The 17,417-nt window shown below is 52.7% G+C and overlaps 1 protein-coding gene across 4 annotated transcripts in view; it reads right to left on the reverse strand.

Annotated features, from left to right (window-relative positions):
- Positions 1-229: 229 nt before the first annotated feature.
- Positions 230-17,417, reverse strand: part of ADCYAP1R1 (ADCYAP receptor type I) — a 39,365-nt gene continuing 22,177 nt past the window's right edge. For 2 of the 4 annotated variants that reach the window (XM_060156040.1, XM_060156038.1), the window contains 4 exons: positions 13,669-13,760; positions 3,332-3,461; positions 1,882-1,923; positions 230-660 (listed from right to left, as the gene is read on the reverse strand). In XM_060156040.1, coding sequence (XP_060012023.1) covers positions 472-660; positions 1,882-1,923; positions 3,332-3,461; positions 13,669-13,760 — 453 coding nt within the window. In that variant the 3' untranslated portion in view covers positions 230-471. Of the gene's footprint in view, positions 661-1,881; positions 1,924-3,331; positions 3,462-6,650; positions 6,735-13,668; positions 13,761-17,417 lie in introns of all 4 variants that reach the window. The other 2 variants (XM_060156039.1, XM_060156037.1) reach the window with 2 other exon arrangements.

Below are 17,417 nucleotides of genomic sequence, written 5' to 3' on the forward strand. Positions count from 1 at the left end.
CCACGGGGTGGCGAGCAGACTCAAAGAGTCCATACCGAGAGTCAGACACTGCAGGGGGGCTGTCAGGCAGGGCCCACCCCGAATCCACCAAAGCAAGGTCACCAGCCTCAGCTCACAAGGCCTCCCACACAGGGTCAGGCGATCACTGAGGCTGGTGGGGACGGGGTCGGGTGGAGCTGGGGACCTGCCTGAGGTGAGCAGGGACACAAGGTAGAGGGGGAGGGATGGGACGACTTTCCCAAAATTAAGGAGTATTTACATGTCTGGGGTCAACGCCCAGGGGCCCACGGTGGGCGGGGCCAGCGCCAAAACGGGGAGGGGAAATACCCGTCTGCGCCCCGCATCCTTCTCCCACCTCGGGGAGCTGGGCGGCCAGCCCGAAGGGAGAGAAGAGGCACAGCACGCGTGGGCCGGCGCCCACCCACCCGAGCCCCAGCCGCTGTTCCGAGGAGAGGAGGGGGCAGGGTGGGCTCAGGTGGCCAGGTTGTCGGCTGGGAGGCCAGACATGCGGATCTGGGAGCTGCTTTTGCTCAGGATGGAGAGCTGGGTGCCCCCGTTCACCCCGCTGCTGGCCAGGGACGGGTGCCGGTGCTTGAAGTCCATGGTGAAGTAGCGGTTCACCTTCCAGCTCCGCCACTTCCGCTTGATCTCCGCCTGCACCTGCGGGGGGCAACTCGGGCGGTCACTTCTGGGCAGACACCCTCCCACACCTCACCTGCCCGCCTGCCGGCCCTGGGGCCCCTCCCAGGCGGGCACTCCCATTAACGGCGGCTGCAGATGAGGATCGCCTGGAGAGCCTTAAAAACCCAGATGCCCAGACCATATCCAATCTCTGGGGTGGGGCACCCATATGTTTTAAAGCTTCCCAGGGGATTCCAATACGCCGTTAGGGTTGAGGATCACTAAATAAAGCACCCTTCTGGGCCAAGACCCCCGTGTTGCTCTTAGCATGGTGCGCGCAGGGCATGCCCAGTTTCAGCGTCCACGTACCCACCCCCTTCGCCAGCACTTTTGTGCGGTGCAGGCACCCCCCACCTCCAGTTCCGGCTCCCACTTCCACCGTCGGTCCTGACAAGCTGCTTGTACTCCGACTTCTTGTGTCTCCCAGCCACTCCCTGCAGGGCCCTGTCTGCCTCTCCGTATCTACCCTTATCTGACCCTTCTGTAGGTGGTCTGAGCTAATCTTCTTATTTCTCAGATGCAAAAAGAGGAGGAAGCCTGCCGCGGTCACCCAGCCAAGGCCCAAGCACTTGGTGCAATGGCTTCTGCCCGCTCTCCAAAGCCATCCGCCCATTCAGCCCCCATCCCCACCTCAGCATCTCTGTTCCGCACTCTGCTCGAAAGCCTCACCCTAACAGGCCTGGAAATGGAGCCTTGCTAGAAGGTTCCAAGCCGCTCCCCAGGGTCCCTCAAGTCCCGCTCTTACAGGGGATGGGTTTGGGCAGGCAGGCCGGCCTGCTGGGGGCAGGGCTGAACTTTGGATAGCTCCCCACTCAGCACCCCTGCCCATCACCAGCCTCAGAAACTGTATGTACCATTTCCTGTGCTTTGTCCTTCCTCACTTTCGGTTCGCCCTGACTAAGGTGTGTCTTATGGTGAGAGCCCTCCCAGGTGGGTGTGCACGCAACAGTTGGTGCCTTTATGGAGGGAGCTCGGCTCTGGAGGCTGGGCCTCAGCTGCACAGCAGGCAAAGCGGGAGAGAATCTGGCACAGGGTGGAGGCCGTCAGGAGACGCCGGCACAGCTGCCGGCCCCTCCTGTAGGTGCTGGGAAACTGGCAGGGTCCAGGTCGGGAGGATCAGCCCTGTGCGCCCAGCAGGCCACAGCCCTGTCTGCTTCCCAGCAAGCTGTACCTCCACTGCTAAGAAGGCCAGGATCTTACCTCCCCATTCAGAAAACAGTAGAGAACAGCCACCACAAAGCCCTAGGGAGAGAAGACAAACAAAACCTGAGAATGCCAGCAAGGAGCCCTCCACCCGGGGTGTGTGGGAGGCCGCAGGAGCAGGGAGTGACACCAGGAAGCAGAAAACTAAGATGATCTGAATGCAGGCACCTGCCTGGGCATCCGCGGTAAGATGGGAAAAGTTCCGTTCCATCAGGATGGCCACACCCATGAAGCCAAGTGGCTGGCGGGGGCGTTCCCTCCCACTGACAACCCTGGCTTTGGATCTCACATTCCCTTGGTCAAATCCTTCCCATTCCCAAGGGCCAGCTCTAACCCACGTTCTAGAGGAGGCCTTCCCTGCACGCCCCAGAGTGTCCTCTGGGCTCCCCAGCCAGCCCGCAGGCCCCCTGAGGGCAGCAGTCCTACAGGACAGAGCAGTCCTGTCTGTGTCCACCACCACCTCCCCACTCCACCCTCCCGCGGCCAGACACCCTCGTACGCAGAACACACAGAACACCACAGAAGTGCCTGGGGCAGAGTAGGTGCTCGGCTCTTCTACACACATTCTTGACTTATATTCTGTGCATTCAGAATTCTTGTGCTGAGACAGGAACCCCAGGCTCTGACTCCCAGGCTGGGGCTTCGTCAACAAACCTCCCAGCCTTCCCAGGCTAAGAACCCGAACAGGTAAAATGGCTTTGAATTAAAATGGGGCAAGGGAGAGAGTCCGGTCAGATACACAGAATAACTTTGCGACCATCGAGGTCAAATACTCCTCTAAACAGCTGGGCTAGGGAGAGGCGCTCTATCCTGGGGACTTTCAAGGGAGCCACCCACCGCCTTCACTGCCCCACTCATGCGCCCACCTGTTCATTACTCACTACGCATCCTCGCACTGACTCACTCACCCCTTCCCTCACTCATTTACAGCCCCGTTTACTGATTCCTTCATGCACGGACTTACTAGTCTCTGGCTCTCTCATTCCCTGGATCACTTATTTACATATCTGTTTGCTCATCCCCCGTTCAGCTCATTCAGCTCCCTGTGACCAGACCCTGTGCTGGGGATCTGTCTTACTTGGGTAAGACAAAGCTCCAGCACTCACGGGGTGCACGTTCTACAGGCTGCAGTCAGAGAGGTCTCTTGAGGCCACTCTGCCCACCCCCGGGGCCGATGGTGAGGGGCGGGGAGCTGCCGCCTTTGATTGCCCAAGGGAGGCCTGGCTCAGGACACCCAGACGCAGCAGCAACAAGAAAATAACAGCGTGTCTTCTCGTGGGAGTCTAGAGGGTGGACAGTAGAAAGGGCTCTCCCAGCTCCCTTCTAATCTAGTCCTATTATTCCAGAGGTGGAACCTAGAATAGGTTAAAGACGTAGAACACCACCAAGGTAGAGGCCAGGGCCCTGGCTCCCCATGAGTCCTGCCCTCCACACACACCACACCTACCTGGAAGGAGCCCAGCCCCAGCTCAAACACAAGTCTCTCCCTCTTGCTGACGTCCTCTGGGGAGAAAGCAAAGACCGTGTAGTGGATTCCAAATAGTGGGATGAGCAGCAGGGTGGACCGGGCGAGCCGTCTGTGGGGAAAGAGCAAAACCTCTGCTCCGGGAGCTGCCAGGGCTTGGGGCCAGAGCCATGCAGGGCAGAGAAGCCCAGTCCCAGCCCCTACTCTCCCCCGGAGCTGGGGCCCCTATCCACAGGCTCCCTCAGGATTCTCTCCCGGTGCGTGGGGCCTGGGGGAGATGGCAGCCAACAGAGCCCAGGCTTCCAGAGCTCCCTGGGAAGTGCTGGGGAGACAACCCCCTGTCTGCAGGGCACCCATCCCTCTAGGCCATGCCGGTATCCTGTACAACCACTAAACATGCACATGTGAGTGTGTGATTTACACAGACCCTTTTTGGGAGGTGCGAAACCTCTGGGAAAAGTGAAGTCAGGGCAAAACCCTGGGATGGGATTTGGAAGGACAACACGAGGTGTCCTCAAGCAAAACAAGCATTCTCCTGCTCTGAAGAGCAGCTCCCTGTGCCTGGAAAGAGCAGCCCCTAGGGAACCACAGAGACCGTCGGCTTTCCTGAGTCTGGGGCTAGCCAGGCATGCTCGTGGAGAGGGACGGAGAGGCGCTGATGACGGGGAGGCGGGTGGGGAACACTGGGTAGACCACAGAAGGAGAGACATGGGAGGGGTCCTAGGAAGGATTTACTGACTCCGAGCATAAACAGGAGGAACCTGCCACCTGGGAAACTGAGCTGGGGGAGCAAAGGCTGTCTGCTCAGGTGGGAGTAGAACGGGCAAGGGAGAAACGGCCCAAGGGACCTCAGTACTCTCTGAGGCCAGCTCTTCTGAGGTTCCTCTGACTGCAACTGGCTCCTGGGCCCAGTGGGGAGGGGCTCTTGTCTGAGAGGAGGGGGTACAGAAGCCACGGGAAAACATCAAGAGTAGGCATGGCGACGTGCTCTTTGTGGGTCCTGCTCCGGGGGAAGGGTGGCTCCCAGAGGGTCTCCAAAAGGGGGGACCCCGTCTCTGCCCACCCCAGCAGACTGGCTCCCTTTGGATCTCCTGGAAGAGCCAGCCCCGCCTGACAGGTGCAGTCCGCCCCCTGGGCCCTCCTAGCAGAGCTCAGCCCACCAGGGTGGGCAGCGGGGTACGGGGGTGGCCGTTTGACTTGCGGCAGTCACGCCGTGTGCCCCTCCCTCCCTCTTTCCCATCCCAGCCTTTCTGGGAGAGAATGTTCTACTGAATGTGGGGCCTCCGGATTTCAGGAGAAGTAGAATCCATGGAGTCTGAGTGATGCCCTTGGCTGACCAGCATCTACCAAGAAGGAAAGGATGGGGAAGGGGAAGAAAGAAAAGCAGGGGAGGGGACACAGCGGAAGGGGAAGGAATAGCCTGGGGAGACCTTCAGGTGGACCAAGGCTCAGTCCTGGAAGGAAACAGCCCCTCGAGTGCCCAGTGCCCACCAATCCTCCCCGTGCTCACTGACTGCCCATTCTACAGGACCTGGGGGTGCCTGGACCAGAGCGGGCGCCAACAGGATCTGAGGGGCTCCCACTCAGAGCCCAGCTGAGTTTGGGAGTGGTCTAGCCTCTCATGTGTCTGTCCTCTCTCGGATGTGGCTCTGTGAAGGCAGGCACGGGACCTCACTTAACTGTCATCTGCCCTGGCCAGCACACGCCCTGCACAGGGCTCACACTCGGAAAGTGCGTGTCCATGAAGGGATGACCACCCGGGCCCGGGATGAACCCCTGGGAGCCCTTGACACTGAGCATGACCTGGGAGCCCTGCTCATGCTCATCTCCAGGCACCCAGAGGGCAGCGAGAAGTGCTGGCTGGAGAATGAAAGTCCAAAAGGAAGAGGACAGTGGCCTGGAAACGCAGGCGTGTGGACATCTTGCGGGTGCCTCTGTGACCCTGCCTAAAGGGGTTACTTTAAAAGAGCAGCTTAACTCAAGAAGCTGAGGAGGGAAGGCAGCCCTGGGATGTGCCGCGGTCCCTGCCTTCTTGCCTCCTCTCCCCAGAATGGATCTGTTTCCAGGGATCTGCCCCTGACGTTTGAAAAGTGCCCTGGAAACCGAAAGGCCAAACTTCTCCAGCTTCCGTGGTGGTGGCGGATGGGACGGGTTTGGTACGTGAGAAACACAACCTTTCAGGCCCTTCCCGGCCCCAGGCAGATGTGGCGAATGCAGCAGGGCATCCCACAGTATAGTCCAAGGGCAACGCCTTCCCTCCCCTGTGGCCCCAGTGCAGCCCAGGAATAATCAGGGACTTCTACCAGGGACCCAGGGCACCCCCATGACTCCTTTTGGTAGATGGGACAGTGGAGGCAGGTGAGGAAGTCACTAGGTCTCAGAGTCCGAGGACCTCTGTCCTTCGGAGGCCTTGGGATGGGAACATATTGTGTGAACCTTGGAACCCCGCGTTGAGGAGTCACAGACTCAACGCTACGATCTGATTAACCCAGAGAGACTGCGGCACAGGGCCTTAGCCTCTGTCTTCCTGCCCCAAGGAGGCATCACCGGGCAGAAGAGGCCTAAAGAGTACAAAGAAGAGCTCCAACGGTCAGAGCCCCCCGAATTCCAGTGGGCTCCCCCACTTAAAGGGGTGTCCAAGTTGGAGCTGAGGCTCCAGCAAGAGATGCCCCAGGGACTAGTGCCTAGGACTCCCTGGGTTCAAATCCTCACCCTGCCAACCGTGTGGCCTTGGGCGAGTCATTTCACCTCTCTGCGCTTCAGTTTCCTCACCTGTAAAATGAGGATAATACAAGTACCCACCTAATAGGCTTGTGTGGGGGGTCAGCCACTCAGCACGTTCGGTGGGAGTGAGGTGCGTGGGGTGAGGGTCCCGCCCCCTGCAGGAGGACAGCCTAAATGAACTCAAGCTCAAGGCCCTTAGAAATAATCTGGCAGTTGCAAAGACTGAAACCCAGAGACGTGGGGATTTGCGGAAGACCACACATCACGACAGCGGCAGTGGCAGAGGCTTCAAAGCTGCTTCCTGCTCTGCACCGGCCGCGCCCCACCTGCTCCACAGTGGACACAGCCCCATGCCCGCAACCTCCCCTCCTGCCCCAGGCCACGAGGTTGCAGAGAACTCACAGGACACACAGATGTCAACATGCAACAGCTGGGAAAGGGCTTGGGGCTGGAGGCACAGGCTCGCTCCCTGCTCTCCTCCAGCCTGGGCGGACGCAAGCTCTGGGCGGTGGCAGCAGGAGCATGCGTCCCCCTCCCGTCCAGAGCGCCCGGCCGCAGCCACGCCACGCACACTTACAGAGTAATGGTGGACAGTTCTGACATCTTGCAAGGGTGCTGCTGAGCCCGCTGTGGCCTGCAGTAGCATTTCTGCACGCAGCTGCTGGGTGTGACAAGATGCGCGTTACTGTCAGCTGCGGGCACTGGGCAACGAGGAACTGAGGTGGGACTTAGGGCGACACAGCTCACAGGGCGGGCAGAGAGGCCCAGGGTGTAGAGACAGACAGGGCCGGGGCGTCACGTGGAGGAGAAGGAGGAAGCCAAGGGCTGAGACGTGGTCCGCTCTGGACGCAGAAATACACACCTCTACATATATACGTGTGTGCACGGACGCACAGGCACACGCGAGCCCTCACACTGGGAAACCGACAGGTGGTGGGGTTCGGGAGGGAGGGAACACGTGTGTTTGGAAGGTGGGGCCTGACTGGGGCTCACGCAGGGGACCAGGAACTGTCTCCAGAGTCAGCTCCAGGCACAGAGCATGGCCTTGACGGAGATCCCTCAGCAAGATGGGCAGCTGGAAACTCACGCCATGGACCTCACGCCGGCCCAGCCCTGGAATCAGGCCATTTCTGTACCTGCTTGTGAGAACCAGCTGGAGCACCCACTGGTCCTCCCCCCACCCTCCCCTCCCGCACCTTCCTCTGACTGAGCCCCCGGGTACCTCAGTGTGGGCCTAAGGGGAGCAGAGGTAGGATGGATGGAGCAGACCCATGAAACACGACACATCCACCATGTAAGTTAAAATTCAGTGAAAAATCCACTTCTTGGGTTGCCTGAGCCACACTACTAGGGCTCAACAGCCACAGGCAGCAGTGGCTCCTGGGCCGGACAGCACGGGTCTGGGGCATTTCCAACACTGCCGAGAGTTCCACTGCACAGTGCTGGCTGGACTTCTCGATAAAAGTTCAGAGGGCAGGGGCTGAAGGCTGAGAGAGAACCTTTCGGGCTCTGCCCCGCTGCCTGCGGAAACGAGTCACCTTAAGGAGACACCCACAGGTGGGCCCAGGATGCCCGTCCAGCTCTACCCGGCACTGGGCGAGGCACAGAGCTCTGCCTCCTCAGAGAGGTCTCAGGCTCAATTTCCACCTGCTTGTGCTTGGGTCGGCACAACTCATTTGTTTCCATCTCTGACAAACATGGAAGAAATGGAGTAAGAGCTGTGTCATCTCGTCAGACTGCAGAAGAGGTGCCCATTTCACACCCCCTCCTCAGGCACCGTGTGGCGGAGCTCCTAGTAGCTGCTGGCGAACTGATCAACCTGAGGGGGTCGGATGCAAATAAGAACAGATACGCACAAAAAGGCCAGACCTTTGGCATTCATGGATTCATAATTTGTGATTCCCACTCTTTTAAGAGTAAGTCTGAAGGTCCTTGACATGTAGTGACACGTCATTTTGCTGAGGCGAACATGTGAATCACACACTTCAAAGATGGGGCAAGCCGAGGTCCACCCAGCATCCTTGCCTCAGTTATGTCTGTGGTTCTCTCATTTAATTAACAACATGTTTCAATTCACACCAGACTGTGAGATGGGCACTAGTGAACCATCATACAGATGACGGATGTTATGATGCTCTGCTACCCAGACCAGCAGTATCAGTACCACCTGAGAGCTTCTTAGAAATGCAGAATTTCAGAGACTGGCTCAGACCTGCTGCCTCAGAATCTGCGTTTTAACAAAATCCCTAGGTGCTCCACCTGCAAATCAAAATTCCAGGAACACTGTTGTGAGGAAGTCATGTATTTGAGAAGTTTTTCATGTGCCTCAATGAATGTCAAAGGTCTGTTTTGTACACATACAAAGAGACAGATGGACACATACAAGTATGTTTTCCTCAATAATTAAAAGAGCTTAATTGGGTATTCAGGAATGGAAGCCATTCTAGTCTACAAATTTATTCTCTACCTTGCCCAGATTGAAAGGTTGACTACTCTCTCCTACAGCCAGTGGCCTGACCCCTCAACCTTGGCCTGGAAATCACAGAAATCAGGGTCCAGGAGCCCAAGAGCCCAAACCTCAGATGTCACTTCCTGCACACCCGAACTCTAAAGCTTCAGCTGTTCTCCTCTGAGACCCCCCTTCCCCAAACCTCCAATGACTGTTCAAAAGAATCCAGTGAAAAGAAACAAAAAGGAAAAGGGGTGGCAGAAAAGCCAGAGACAGGCATGAGAAAGAAAGACGTCAGAATCTCTGAAAAGTCACTTGTTAGTGAAAAACAGAAAAGAAATGCAATCAACAGGAAGAGAGAAACCTAGGCTGGCTGATCAGCTCAGTTCTCATTTGGATCCAAGGGAGGATAAGAAACTCAGACAAGGGTAGCGGACGGAGGCTGCTTGGAGAACCCCACAGCAAGTGCACGGCTCACACCCACATCTGCAAGTCAGGGAGCCCTGGCTCCCGGGCCTGACTCTGCCAAGGCTTTGCTGTGTGTCTGCAGGAAGGTCAAAGCCATTTCTAGCCCATCTATAATCCAGGGATGCAGCACATGGTTTCTTCTGACCCTGCTTTGGTCTCAAGCTAAACTCCACGAATGCTGCGGTGTCTTCTGCGTGCAAGGCTGCCTGGGCTGTAGCCCCAGGATGCTAGACAGAGAGCCCTGCAGGGGAACCCTTTGTGGGCAGCACCCCTGTCTATTTCACCCTGCTCCTAGCGGTCAGCATAGCATTGGACACTCGGCAGGCCCACAGAATGTTGTGACCTGAGCTAAACGTTCTCCATAGGGTCCCTCCTGGTACTAAGATGCTGTGTACCCACAGAGCCCCGGCCCAGTCCCCAGGGAGGCACTCCCCACCACACTGGTACGCCAGCCAGCAGCCCAGTTCAGCAGATCTTGGAGTTTCCCTGCCCACCCTCCTTCTCCCCCACCGCCCCCCCAATGAGGACCAGCCAGCCCTCAGTGCCCCTGGCCTGGCCTGGGGGGGTCAGGGCACCTGAGCTCAAAGCTTTGTTTGACCACTGACTTGCTGATTTTAGGTGTTGCCACTTTCCTTCTCTGGACTTCAGTTTCTCCACCTGCAAAATGGGGGCAAACATTCCCTACTGCCAATCCCTAACAGGAGCTGTCAGGATAGGGTGCTCCCAGACAAGGGAGAGAGTGCTTTGGAAGGAGAAGATAGAGCCCCATGTGAACTGGGAGCCTTAGGCTGTGGGCTGAGAGCTTCCCGGCTGCACTTCTGCCTAGACATGGAAAAGTCTGTCTTCAGAGGCGAACGTCATCCCTCCGACACTGGGTAGGTCACAGCCCTGCTGCGCTATACGCTATCGGGTTGGCCAAAAAGTTCGTTCGGGTAACATCTTACGGAAAAAACCTGAACAAACTTTTTGGCCAACCCAATACATCACGGTGTCTGTTCTCCTTCCTTTACCCCAAGGTGCCGTGGGGACCTGCTCTGTGGGATGCCTGAGGGAAATACAGATGGGGTTTCCCTCCCTGACCCCAGACCCAAGCGGCAGCTCCCAATGCCCATCTTGCAGCAGGGAGAGCACTGGGAATAAAGCCAGCTCCCTGCAGGGCCAGGCCTGAGATGCTCTCAGCACAATCAGTGTCTGCCCTGAAACCTCACCCTCCTGTTTCTCAACCAGTTGGCTTCTCACAGAGGTAAACTCTGGTCCCCGAGACAAGGCAGGCTAACCCTGACCCCAGAATGGGGCTGAGCCCAAACCCTCTGCCCCAAACCAAGTCGAGCCTAAGCGCAGGCTTAGCCCCGACCCAGGCCCACACTCCATGCCTGGCCACTGCCCAAGTCCTGAGCTCAGCCACTCCTACCAGCCAGTGAGAGAATGGAGGTGGCTCAGGGCCACTGTCTCGCTGCAGGAGCCCTAGCCCCCAACAGGTCCCTCTGCGGCTGGGTCGGGAGCGCCGTCTTGGTCTAGGGAGGAGGACAAACCCTTATCATCTGAGCAGCTGGGACCAACCAACAAGAAGGGGAGTGAATGCTGGTCTGAGGGCACAGGTAGGGGGTCCTCTCGGGCTTTCTTGGGGATGCCCAGGCTTAAATTTGTTCTGGAAACAGAGGAAAAACCTGGAAAGCTGTTGTGGGCAGATATGAAGGGATATCAGCCCAACACATAACTCTGTTGACCCAAGGGGACTCGGACGCAGCCCCGAAATCTCCCTCTCCTACCATGTCATGCCCCTTTTTTAATCCCCCCCATTGTCTACCCCTTTCCCCACCTGCAGCAGACACCTCCCAGCTCAAAGCACTCCAGGTGGGGCAGTTTTTTACAAGGCTGGAACCCACTGGGGCCTCTTCTTCCAGGAAGCCTTGTTTAACACTATCTTCTTGTCTGTAAGGTCAAGAAGTGCTGATGGTGCAGATGATGGTGGAAATGATGGTGCAGTCGAGTTTGAAGTCAAGGGTCTGCCTGCACTGTGGCTATGGCCTCACTCTTTCCTGCTGGATTCATCTAACTTCACTGATAACTAGTTCCCTTGGCTGTAAAATGGGGATTATGTTTAATCCAGATTTGCCGTGTGGGCATTAAACGTGCATGTACTGAATGGCAAGTGTTTTTAAATGCTCTGAAGTTCTTCGCGGCATGGCCACTTTGAATGTCCCTCACTTTCACCAGTAGGGTCTCCTGGACCCTGGAAACACTCAAGCATGATGCTGCATTTAATGGGATCAAGCTGATCCCTTGTCCTGTGTCAGCCCTCCCACCTGGCTTGCAGACCACATCCACCTGAGGTTTCATCTTTGGGGCTTGAGACGAGCACAAGTTTAGATTTCTCTCAAAAAAAAAATGCTGAGATTTGAGGGGGATTTTTTACACGATAAAAGTAAACCAGGGCTTCCCTGGTGGCGCAGTGGTTGAGAGTCCGCCTGCCAATGCAGGGGACACGGGTTCGTGCCCCGGTCCGGGAAGATCCTACATGCCGCGGAGCGGCTGGGCCCGTGAGCCATGGCCGCTGAGCCTGCGCGTCCGGAGCCTGTGCTCCGCAACGGGAGAGGCCACAAAGGTGAGAGGCCCACATACCGCCAAAAAAAAAAGAGTACACCAACTACAGCCATACCCCTGGGATATTGTGGGTTCAGTTCCAGACCACAGCAATAAAGCGAATACCGCAATAAAGCGAAATATTACAATAAAGCAACTCACATCAATTCTGTGATTTCCCAGTGCATATAAGGGTTATGTTTACACTGTCCTGTAGTCTGTTAAGTGTGCAATAGCATAATGTCTAAAAAAAAATGTACACACCTTAATTTGAAAACACTTCATTGCTAAAAAATGCTAATCCTCTGAGCCTTCAGTGAGTCGTAGTAGTAACAAAGATCACTGATCACAGATCACCACAACTATAATAATGAAGACGTTTGACATATTGCGAGAATTACCAAAATGTGATGCAGAGACATGAAGTGAGCAAATGCTATTGGAAAAATGGGGCTGACAGACTTGTTCAACACAAGGTTGTCACAAACCTTTAATTTGTAATAAAAGCGATATCTGTGAAGCACAGTAAAGTGAAGCGTGATAAAACGAGGCAAGCCTGCAGCTGGTTCTTTAAACGTTTGTACTTAAATGTATAAACCCTGTGCTAATTACAGATGGTTCTTACCTAGGCATTAGGAAGGCCTGACAAGACTCTACCGCTCCCAGTCTACAATTTACCTTGAAAACCCTGGCTCCACACTTCCCTCCCTCCAGACCCTGGGGTTCTTGCTGCCTGGGGAGGGATGTCCAAGCTGGTAAAGTATGTCTGGGGGTCAATAGAGGGTCCTTACTCAGGCTGCAGCTGAGCCACCATGTGTGACCCTGCACAGGCAGAGTGAGGGGAAGCTAGGAGAGGCCCCAGAGGAGAGGTGCCAGGGACCTCAGAAGAAGAAACAGATCCTACCAGGAAGCAAGGTGGGGCAGAAGCTGGGGGAACCATGGTTGCTTAGAGCTCAAAGGAGAGACAAGGCCGACTTTGCTACCCACCAGCTTCAGAGGCCCGAGATGACTGCTAGCGTGGGAACCAAGCCACCCTCAAGCAGGATAAGCAGGCCAGACGTAAGGACGTGGTTTCTGACACTGGACCAGAAAAGGTGAGGGGAGCGGTGGGGCCCTGTTTTGTGGCTCCTGGGGAAGAAGGCAGGAATGATCTCTCCGGGGCAGTTACTTGCAGACAGCTGGCCCTACCAGCCCATCAGGGCAGGGCCTCCAAGAGTTTATGACTTATGTGGATGAACAATTTTCAGCTACGTAACATACACATATAAGCAAAGGTAAACATTTGCCAAAACATGAAAAAATAAAGGGCAATAAATGGAGAGCCAAAAGAAGGAGGGGAGGGGCGGTCAATGTAATCATCCTACACGCGGGGAGAAGCAAGCCTGACAGAACCAGGCCCTAGGCTAATCCCTGCCCCCAGCGGAAGGGCTATCACAGGAGAGGTACCCAGGCTGAACAGAGACCAGGGGCAATCTCCACTGACCTGGGGAAGCCTCAAGGAGCCTGAGGGAAGGATCTGGCGCTGATCCCTGAGCAGTTCCTGCCTCTCCCTCTCTCCGGGAGCATGGCAGGGCAGAGGAGCCCTCTGCTGGAGTCTCTCTGCTGTTCCACTTGTCCACTGGGCAGCCCATCAAGGTTCTGAGCCCCAGGTTGCAGCCTCTGATGGAGGCCGGACCAGCCCCCTCTGGTGCCACGAGAGCACTTCAGCTCCTTCTAACCTGCTCTCCCCTTAAACTGAGGACGCAACACATATGGCTTCCACGCCAGAGACTGTCCTCAGATTCCCTGTGCCTAGGTGGCCCCTCCAGCCAATCACAGGGCACCAACCTGCCTCCCCGGGGCCGGAAGTGCCTCCACAGCACACACACCCAGATGGTCACGCTCCTGACCACAAAGCAAGAAGGGTGAGATGGAAGACGGATGCGGGAGAGGTGGGCAACTATATTTTAAAGGTACTTTAACCCAAAAGAATTCTTGCCAATGCCCGTGCGAGGGTACCCCGTCAGCGACACCCAGGCCTTCTCCTCCTGTGTCCTGTGTGCAGGGCCCATACAGCTGTTGGACTTGACCATGGCATTCACCTAATGGTACTTACAAGTAGATGCTGGACTCATTGCCTCCCATGTCTGGAGACTGAAGTTTCTGCACGAGGATGACAATGATGCCGACGAAGAGCACAAAGTTAACCTGAGAAGCAAAGAAAAACCAGGTGAAAATGGTTCTGAGCAAAGACTTTCCACACCCCGGCCTCTGCACTGTCTGTTATTCCCCCAGCAGGGCCCTCCTCCCGTCCAGTCAAGATCCCATCTAGGCTTAGAATCTTCAGATGGCAGCATGAACACTCATTCACCCCCCAGCCTCCCTCCATATCACTGAAATGACAGAAGAGAGAGATGAAGAAGAATTCCATAAGAGTACTGAGAAGTAGCAAAGATTATCATGAGTGAGCCAGAAAAGGGAGCAACTTCTGGAAAAGAAACAGCCAACAGTGTCAGGGTGATGGAAAAACTACAGTGCCAAGGAGAGAAGAGGCTATCGCTGAGGTGAGAGCTGTCCTCTGGAGAAACTCCAAGTCCAGAGTCACTGAATACGGAAAACCAGAATGGACAACCATATAAGCATTATTAATTAAAGGACTGCCTGGGAATAGCAATAACGTTTACCTTCAGACAAAAGCTCTCTAAACAAAGTGGGAAGCTGTGTGTATGGTGAGAAAGGAAGAGGGAGGGGAGCAAATGAAAAGAAACAAGGCGACTACGCAGCAACATCTGGCTGTAGCAAAGCAGCGCTCAAGGAGGAAACGGAGAGCCTAACACTAACTTAATAAAAAATAATAAATATTGAAAACAGAATAATTAACCATTCAAATCAAAATCTACGGAAAGAGTACCACAAATTTAAGTTATACAAGAAAGAAGTTAAAGATAAAAATTCACTGAAGAGGGCTTCCCTGGCGCAGTGGTTGAGAGTCCGCCTGCCGATGCAGGGGACACGGGTTCGTGCCCCGGTCTGGGAAGATCCCACATGCCGCGGAGCGGCTGGGCCCGTGAGCCATGGCCGCTGAGCCTGCGTGTCCGGAGCCTGCGCGTCCAGAGCCTGTGCTCCGCAACGGGAGAGGCCGCAGCGGTGAGAGGCCCGTGTACCGCAAAAAAAAAAAAAATTCATTAAAGAAATACAAAAAAAAAAGTAGACTTGATCGATAAAAATAGAATTTTTTGGTTTTGCTCTGCTCGTTTTCACAGATCAAGTAGAATGGTAAAGCCTCGTCCAGAGGGCAGGGTTCTGTCAGTCCTGCTTTCTACTGCAAGCTCAGTGTCTAATCAGTACCCGGGATTTAGCACAGTAAATACTGTTAACTGCACATGTTAGTCCAAAAGGAGAAAATGCAATTAAGCACATTTAGGGATGAGAAAGAGGACAACAGATGTACAGAATATTTTAAATCATCACAAGGAAAAAAAAATCAAACAAAATGGGAAAATATAAATTAATCAAATCAAATCAACATGTAGAAAATCAGAATAGAGCAATGACCTCAGGAGAAATTTAAAAAGTACTCAAAGACGTATGCATTAAAAGGCACCAGCCCAGATAATTTTACTGGCCAGTTTCAAAATACCTTTAGGGAAGATGTAATTTACATACTACTTCATTATTTAAAAGCAAATAAAAAGAAAACCTCCCAAATTACCTATGAGGCTAACAAAACCCTAGTACAAAACCTAGACAAGGACAGAAAGTGTGTGCGCGCACACACACCCACGCACACGCCTAAAACCGGAGAACTTACAAAGAACAAATGTAAAAACTATAAACAAAATATTAACAGATAGAATTTAGCAGTGCATTAAAAGAACAAACAGATCACGGCCATAAAGGTTTTATGTCAGGAATGCAAAAAAAATCTACTAATATTTGTTACATTAACAGATTAAAACAACGAACTACCTTTATCCCACATAAGATTGGTGAATAGTTCAATAATGGAAACATCAACAAAAACATAAGAAATAAGCACTTCCGCACTCTGCCTGTGGAGGGCAATTTGATATCCATGAAAATGTTAAATGTATACATCCTTTGTCCCAGAAATTCCACTCCTGGGATTTACTCTAAAGCATATTCACACATAACTCAAGAGTATACACAAATATATCCACCACAACATTGTTCATCATGAAGATAAACTGGAATATTATAAATGTCCATCACTAAGGGAATGATCAACTAATGTCTCCAAAACACATGTGATAAAATTCAACACCTATTCCTGACTTCTAAAAAATAAACACTAAAACAAGAAAAGAATAGAAACTTTCTTAATTCAGTGAAGGTAACTCCCCAAAACTATAGCAAACACCATCCTCAAAGAAACCAAGGAATAAACAGTATAAATATTGGAAATGAAAAGTAAAATGTATTTCCATTTATAGATCATGTAATTTTCCATGAGAACCAACTGAAAATGGATAAGAACCAATAAAAGAGCTTCAAAAGGTAACCAAGGAAAGAAAAAAATACACAAAAACTAATAGCTTCCCTAAGTCCCAGCACAAATACACCCACTAGAAAATATAACGAAAGAATGATTCCTAGACACAGGACGAGCACAAACGGAAAGACACCATAAAGGGAAACCTAACAAGACAACTAAAAAAAACTGTCAAAAATGACTCTATGAGAAAGACTGAATAAATGGAGAATCATGCCATATTCTTGGAAAGGAAGACTCAATAGTTTAAGAAAACCACTTCTCCAAATTTGTTTATAAATTCAATGGAGTTCCTATAAAAATCTCAACCAGCCTTTTTTTTGCAACTTGACAAATTTGCAACTTGACAAATTTGAAAGTCCATCTGAAAAAGTAAATGTGCGAGAAAATTTGGAAGGGGAAAAAAATAAGGAAGGGGATATGAGCACACCCGATATCAAAACATGCTGCCAGTTTACAGTAACCTGCCACAGGAAAAGCCAGATAGATTAGTTACATGGAGTAGGAAGTCTGGAACTAAATACAAGTAGAGTACATTGAGTGTTTACGATAAAGTGGCATTTGTACGTAATGGAGAAAGAAGGACCTATTCAATAAAAAGAACTGAGAGGGTGGATGTCCACCCATTGGGAAAAAAATAAGGTTAGCTATCATTTCAGATCAGACAGAGAAATAAAATTTCAGATAGATTAAAGGCATATGTGTAATAATGCAATCTATAAAATTGTTATAAAACGATTAAGAATACTTTTATATCTTAAGGTTGGGAAAGACTTCCATAAACAAGAAATAAGACTCAGTGCTTCCCTGGTGGCGCAGTGGTTGGGAGTCCGCCTGCCGATGCAGGGAACACGGGTTAGTGCCCTGGTCCGGGAAGATCCCACACGCCGCGGAGCGGCTGGGCCCGTGAGCCATGCGTGTCGGGAGCCTGTGCTCCGCAATGGGAGAGGCCACAACAGTGAGAGGTCCGTGTACCACAAAAAAAAAAAAAAAAAGAAAGAAAGAAGGCTCAGAATTCATGATGAGAAAGCCTGACGGTCTGACTATATAAAATTATGCAATCTTGGAAGTATACTTACAACATGTATAACAGATGAAGCATTACTATCTATCGAACAGTAAGAAAGATAACAACTGGACTAGAAAAATGAGCAAAGAATAGATAATAACCAGAATAAAAACAAATTGTCAATAAATATTTGAAAAAAATGCTCTGTTGCACTAGCAATATGGAGAAATGCACATTAAAACAATAAGCTACCATTATCTCCCACAAGGCTGTGCAAAAATTTAAATGATTGAAATTACAAGTGCAGACAATGATATGGGAATACCCTTTGTGACCCAGCAAT

This window comes from Lagenorhynchus albirostris, chromosome 8 (genome assembly GCF_949774975.1).
Source record: "Lagenorhynchus albirostris chromosome 8, mLagAlb1.1, whole genome shotgun sequence".
In the NCBI taxonomy this organism is placed as follows: domain Eukaryota; kingdom Metazoa; phylum Chordata; class Mammalia; order Artiodactyla; family Delphinidae; genus Lagenorhynchus; species Lagenorhynchus albirostris.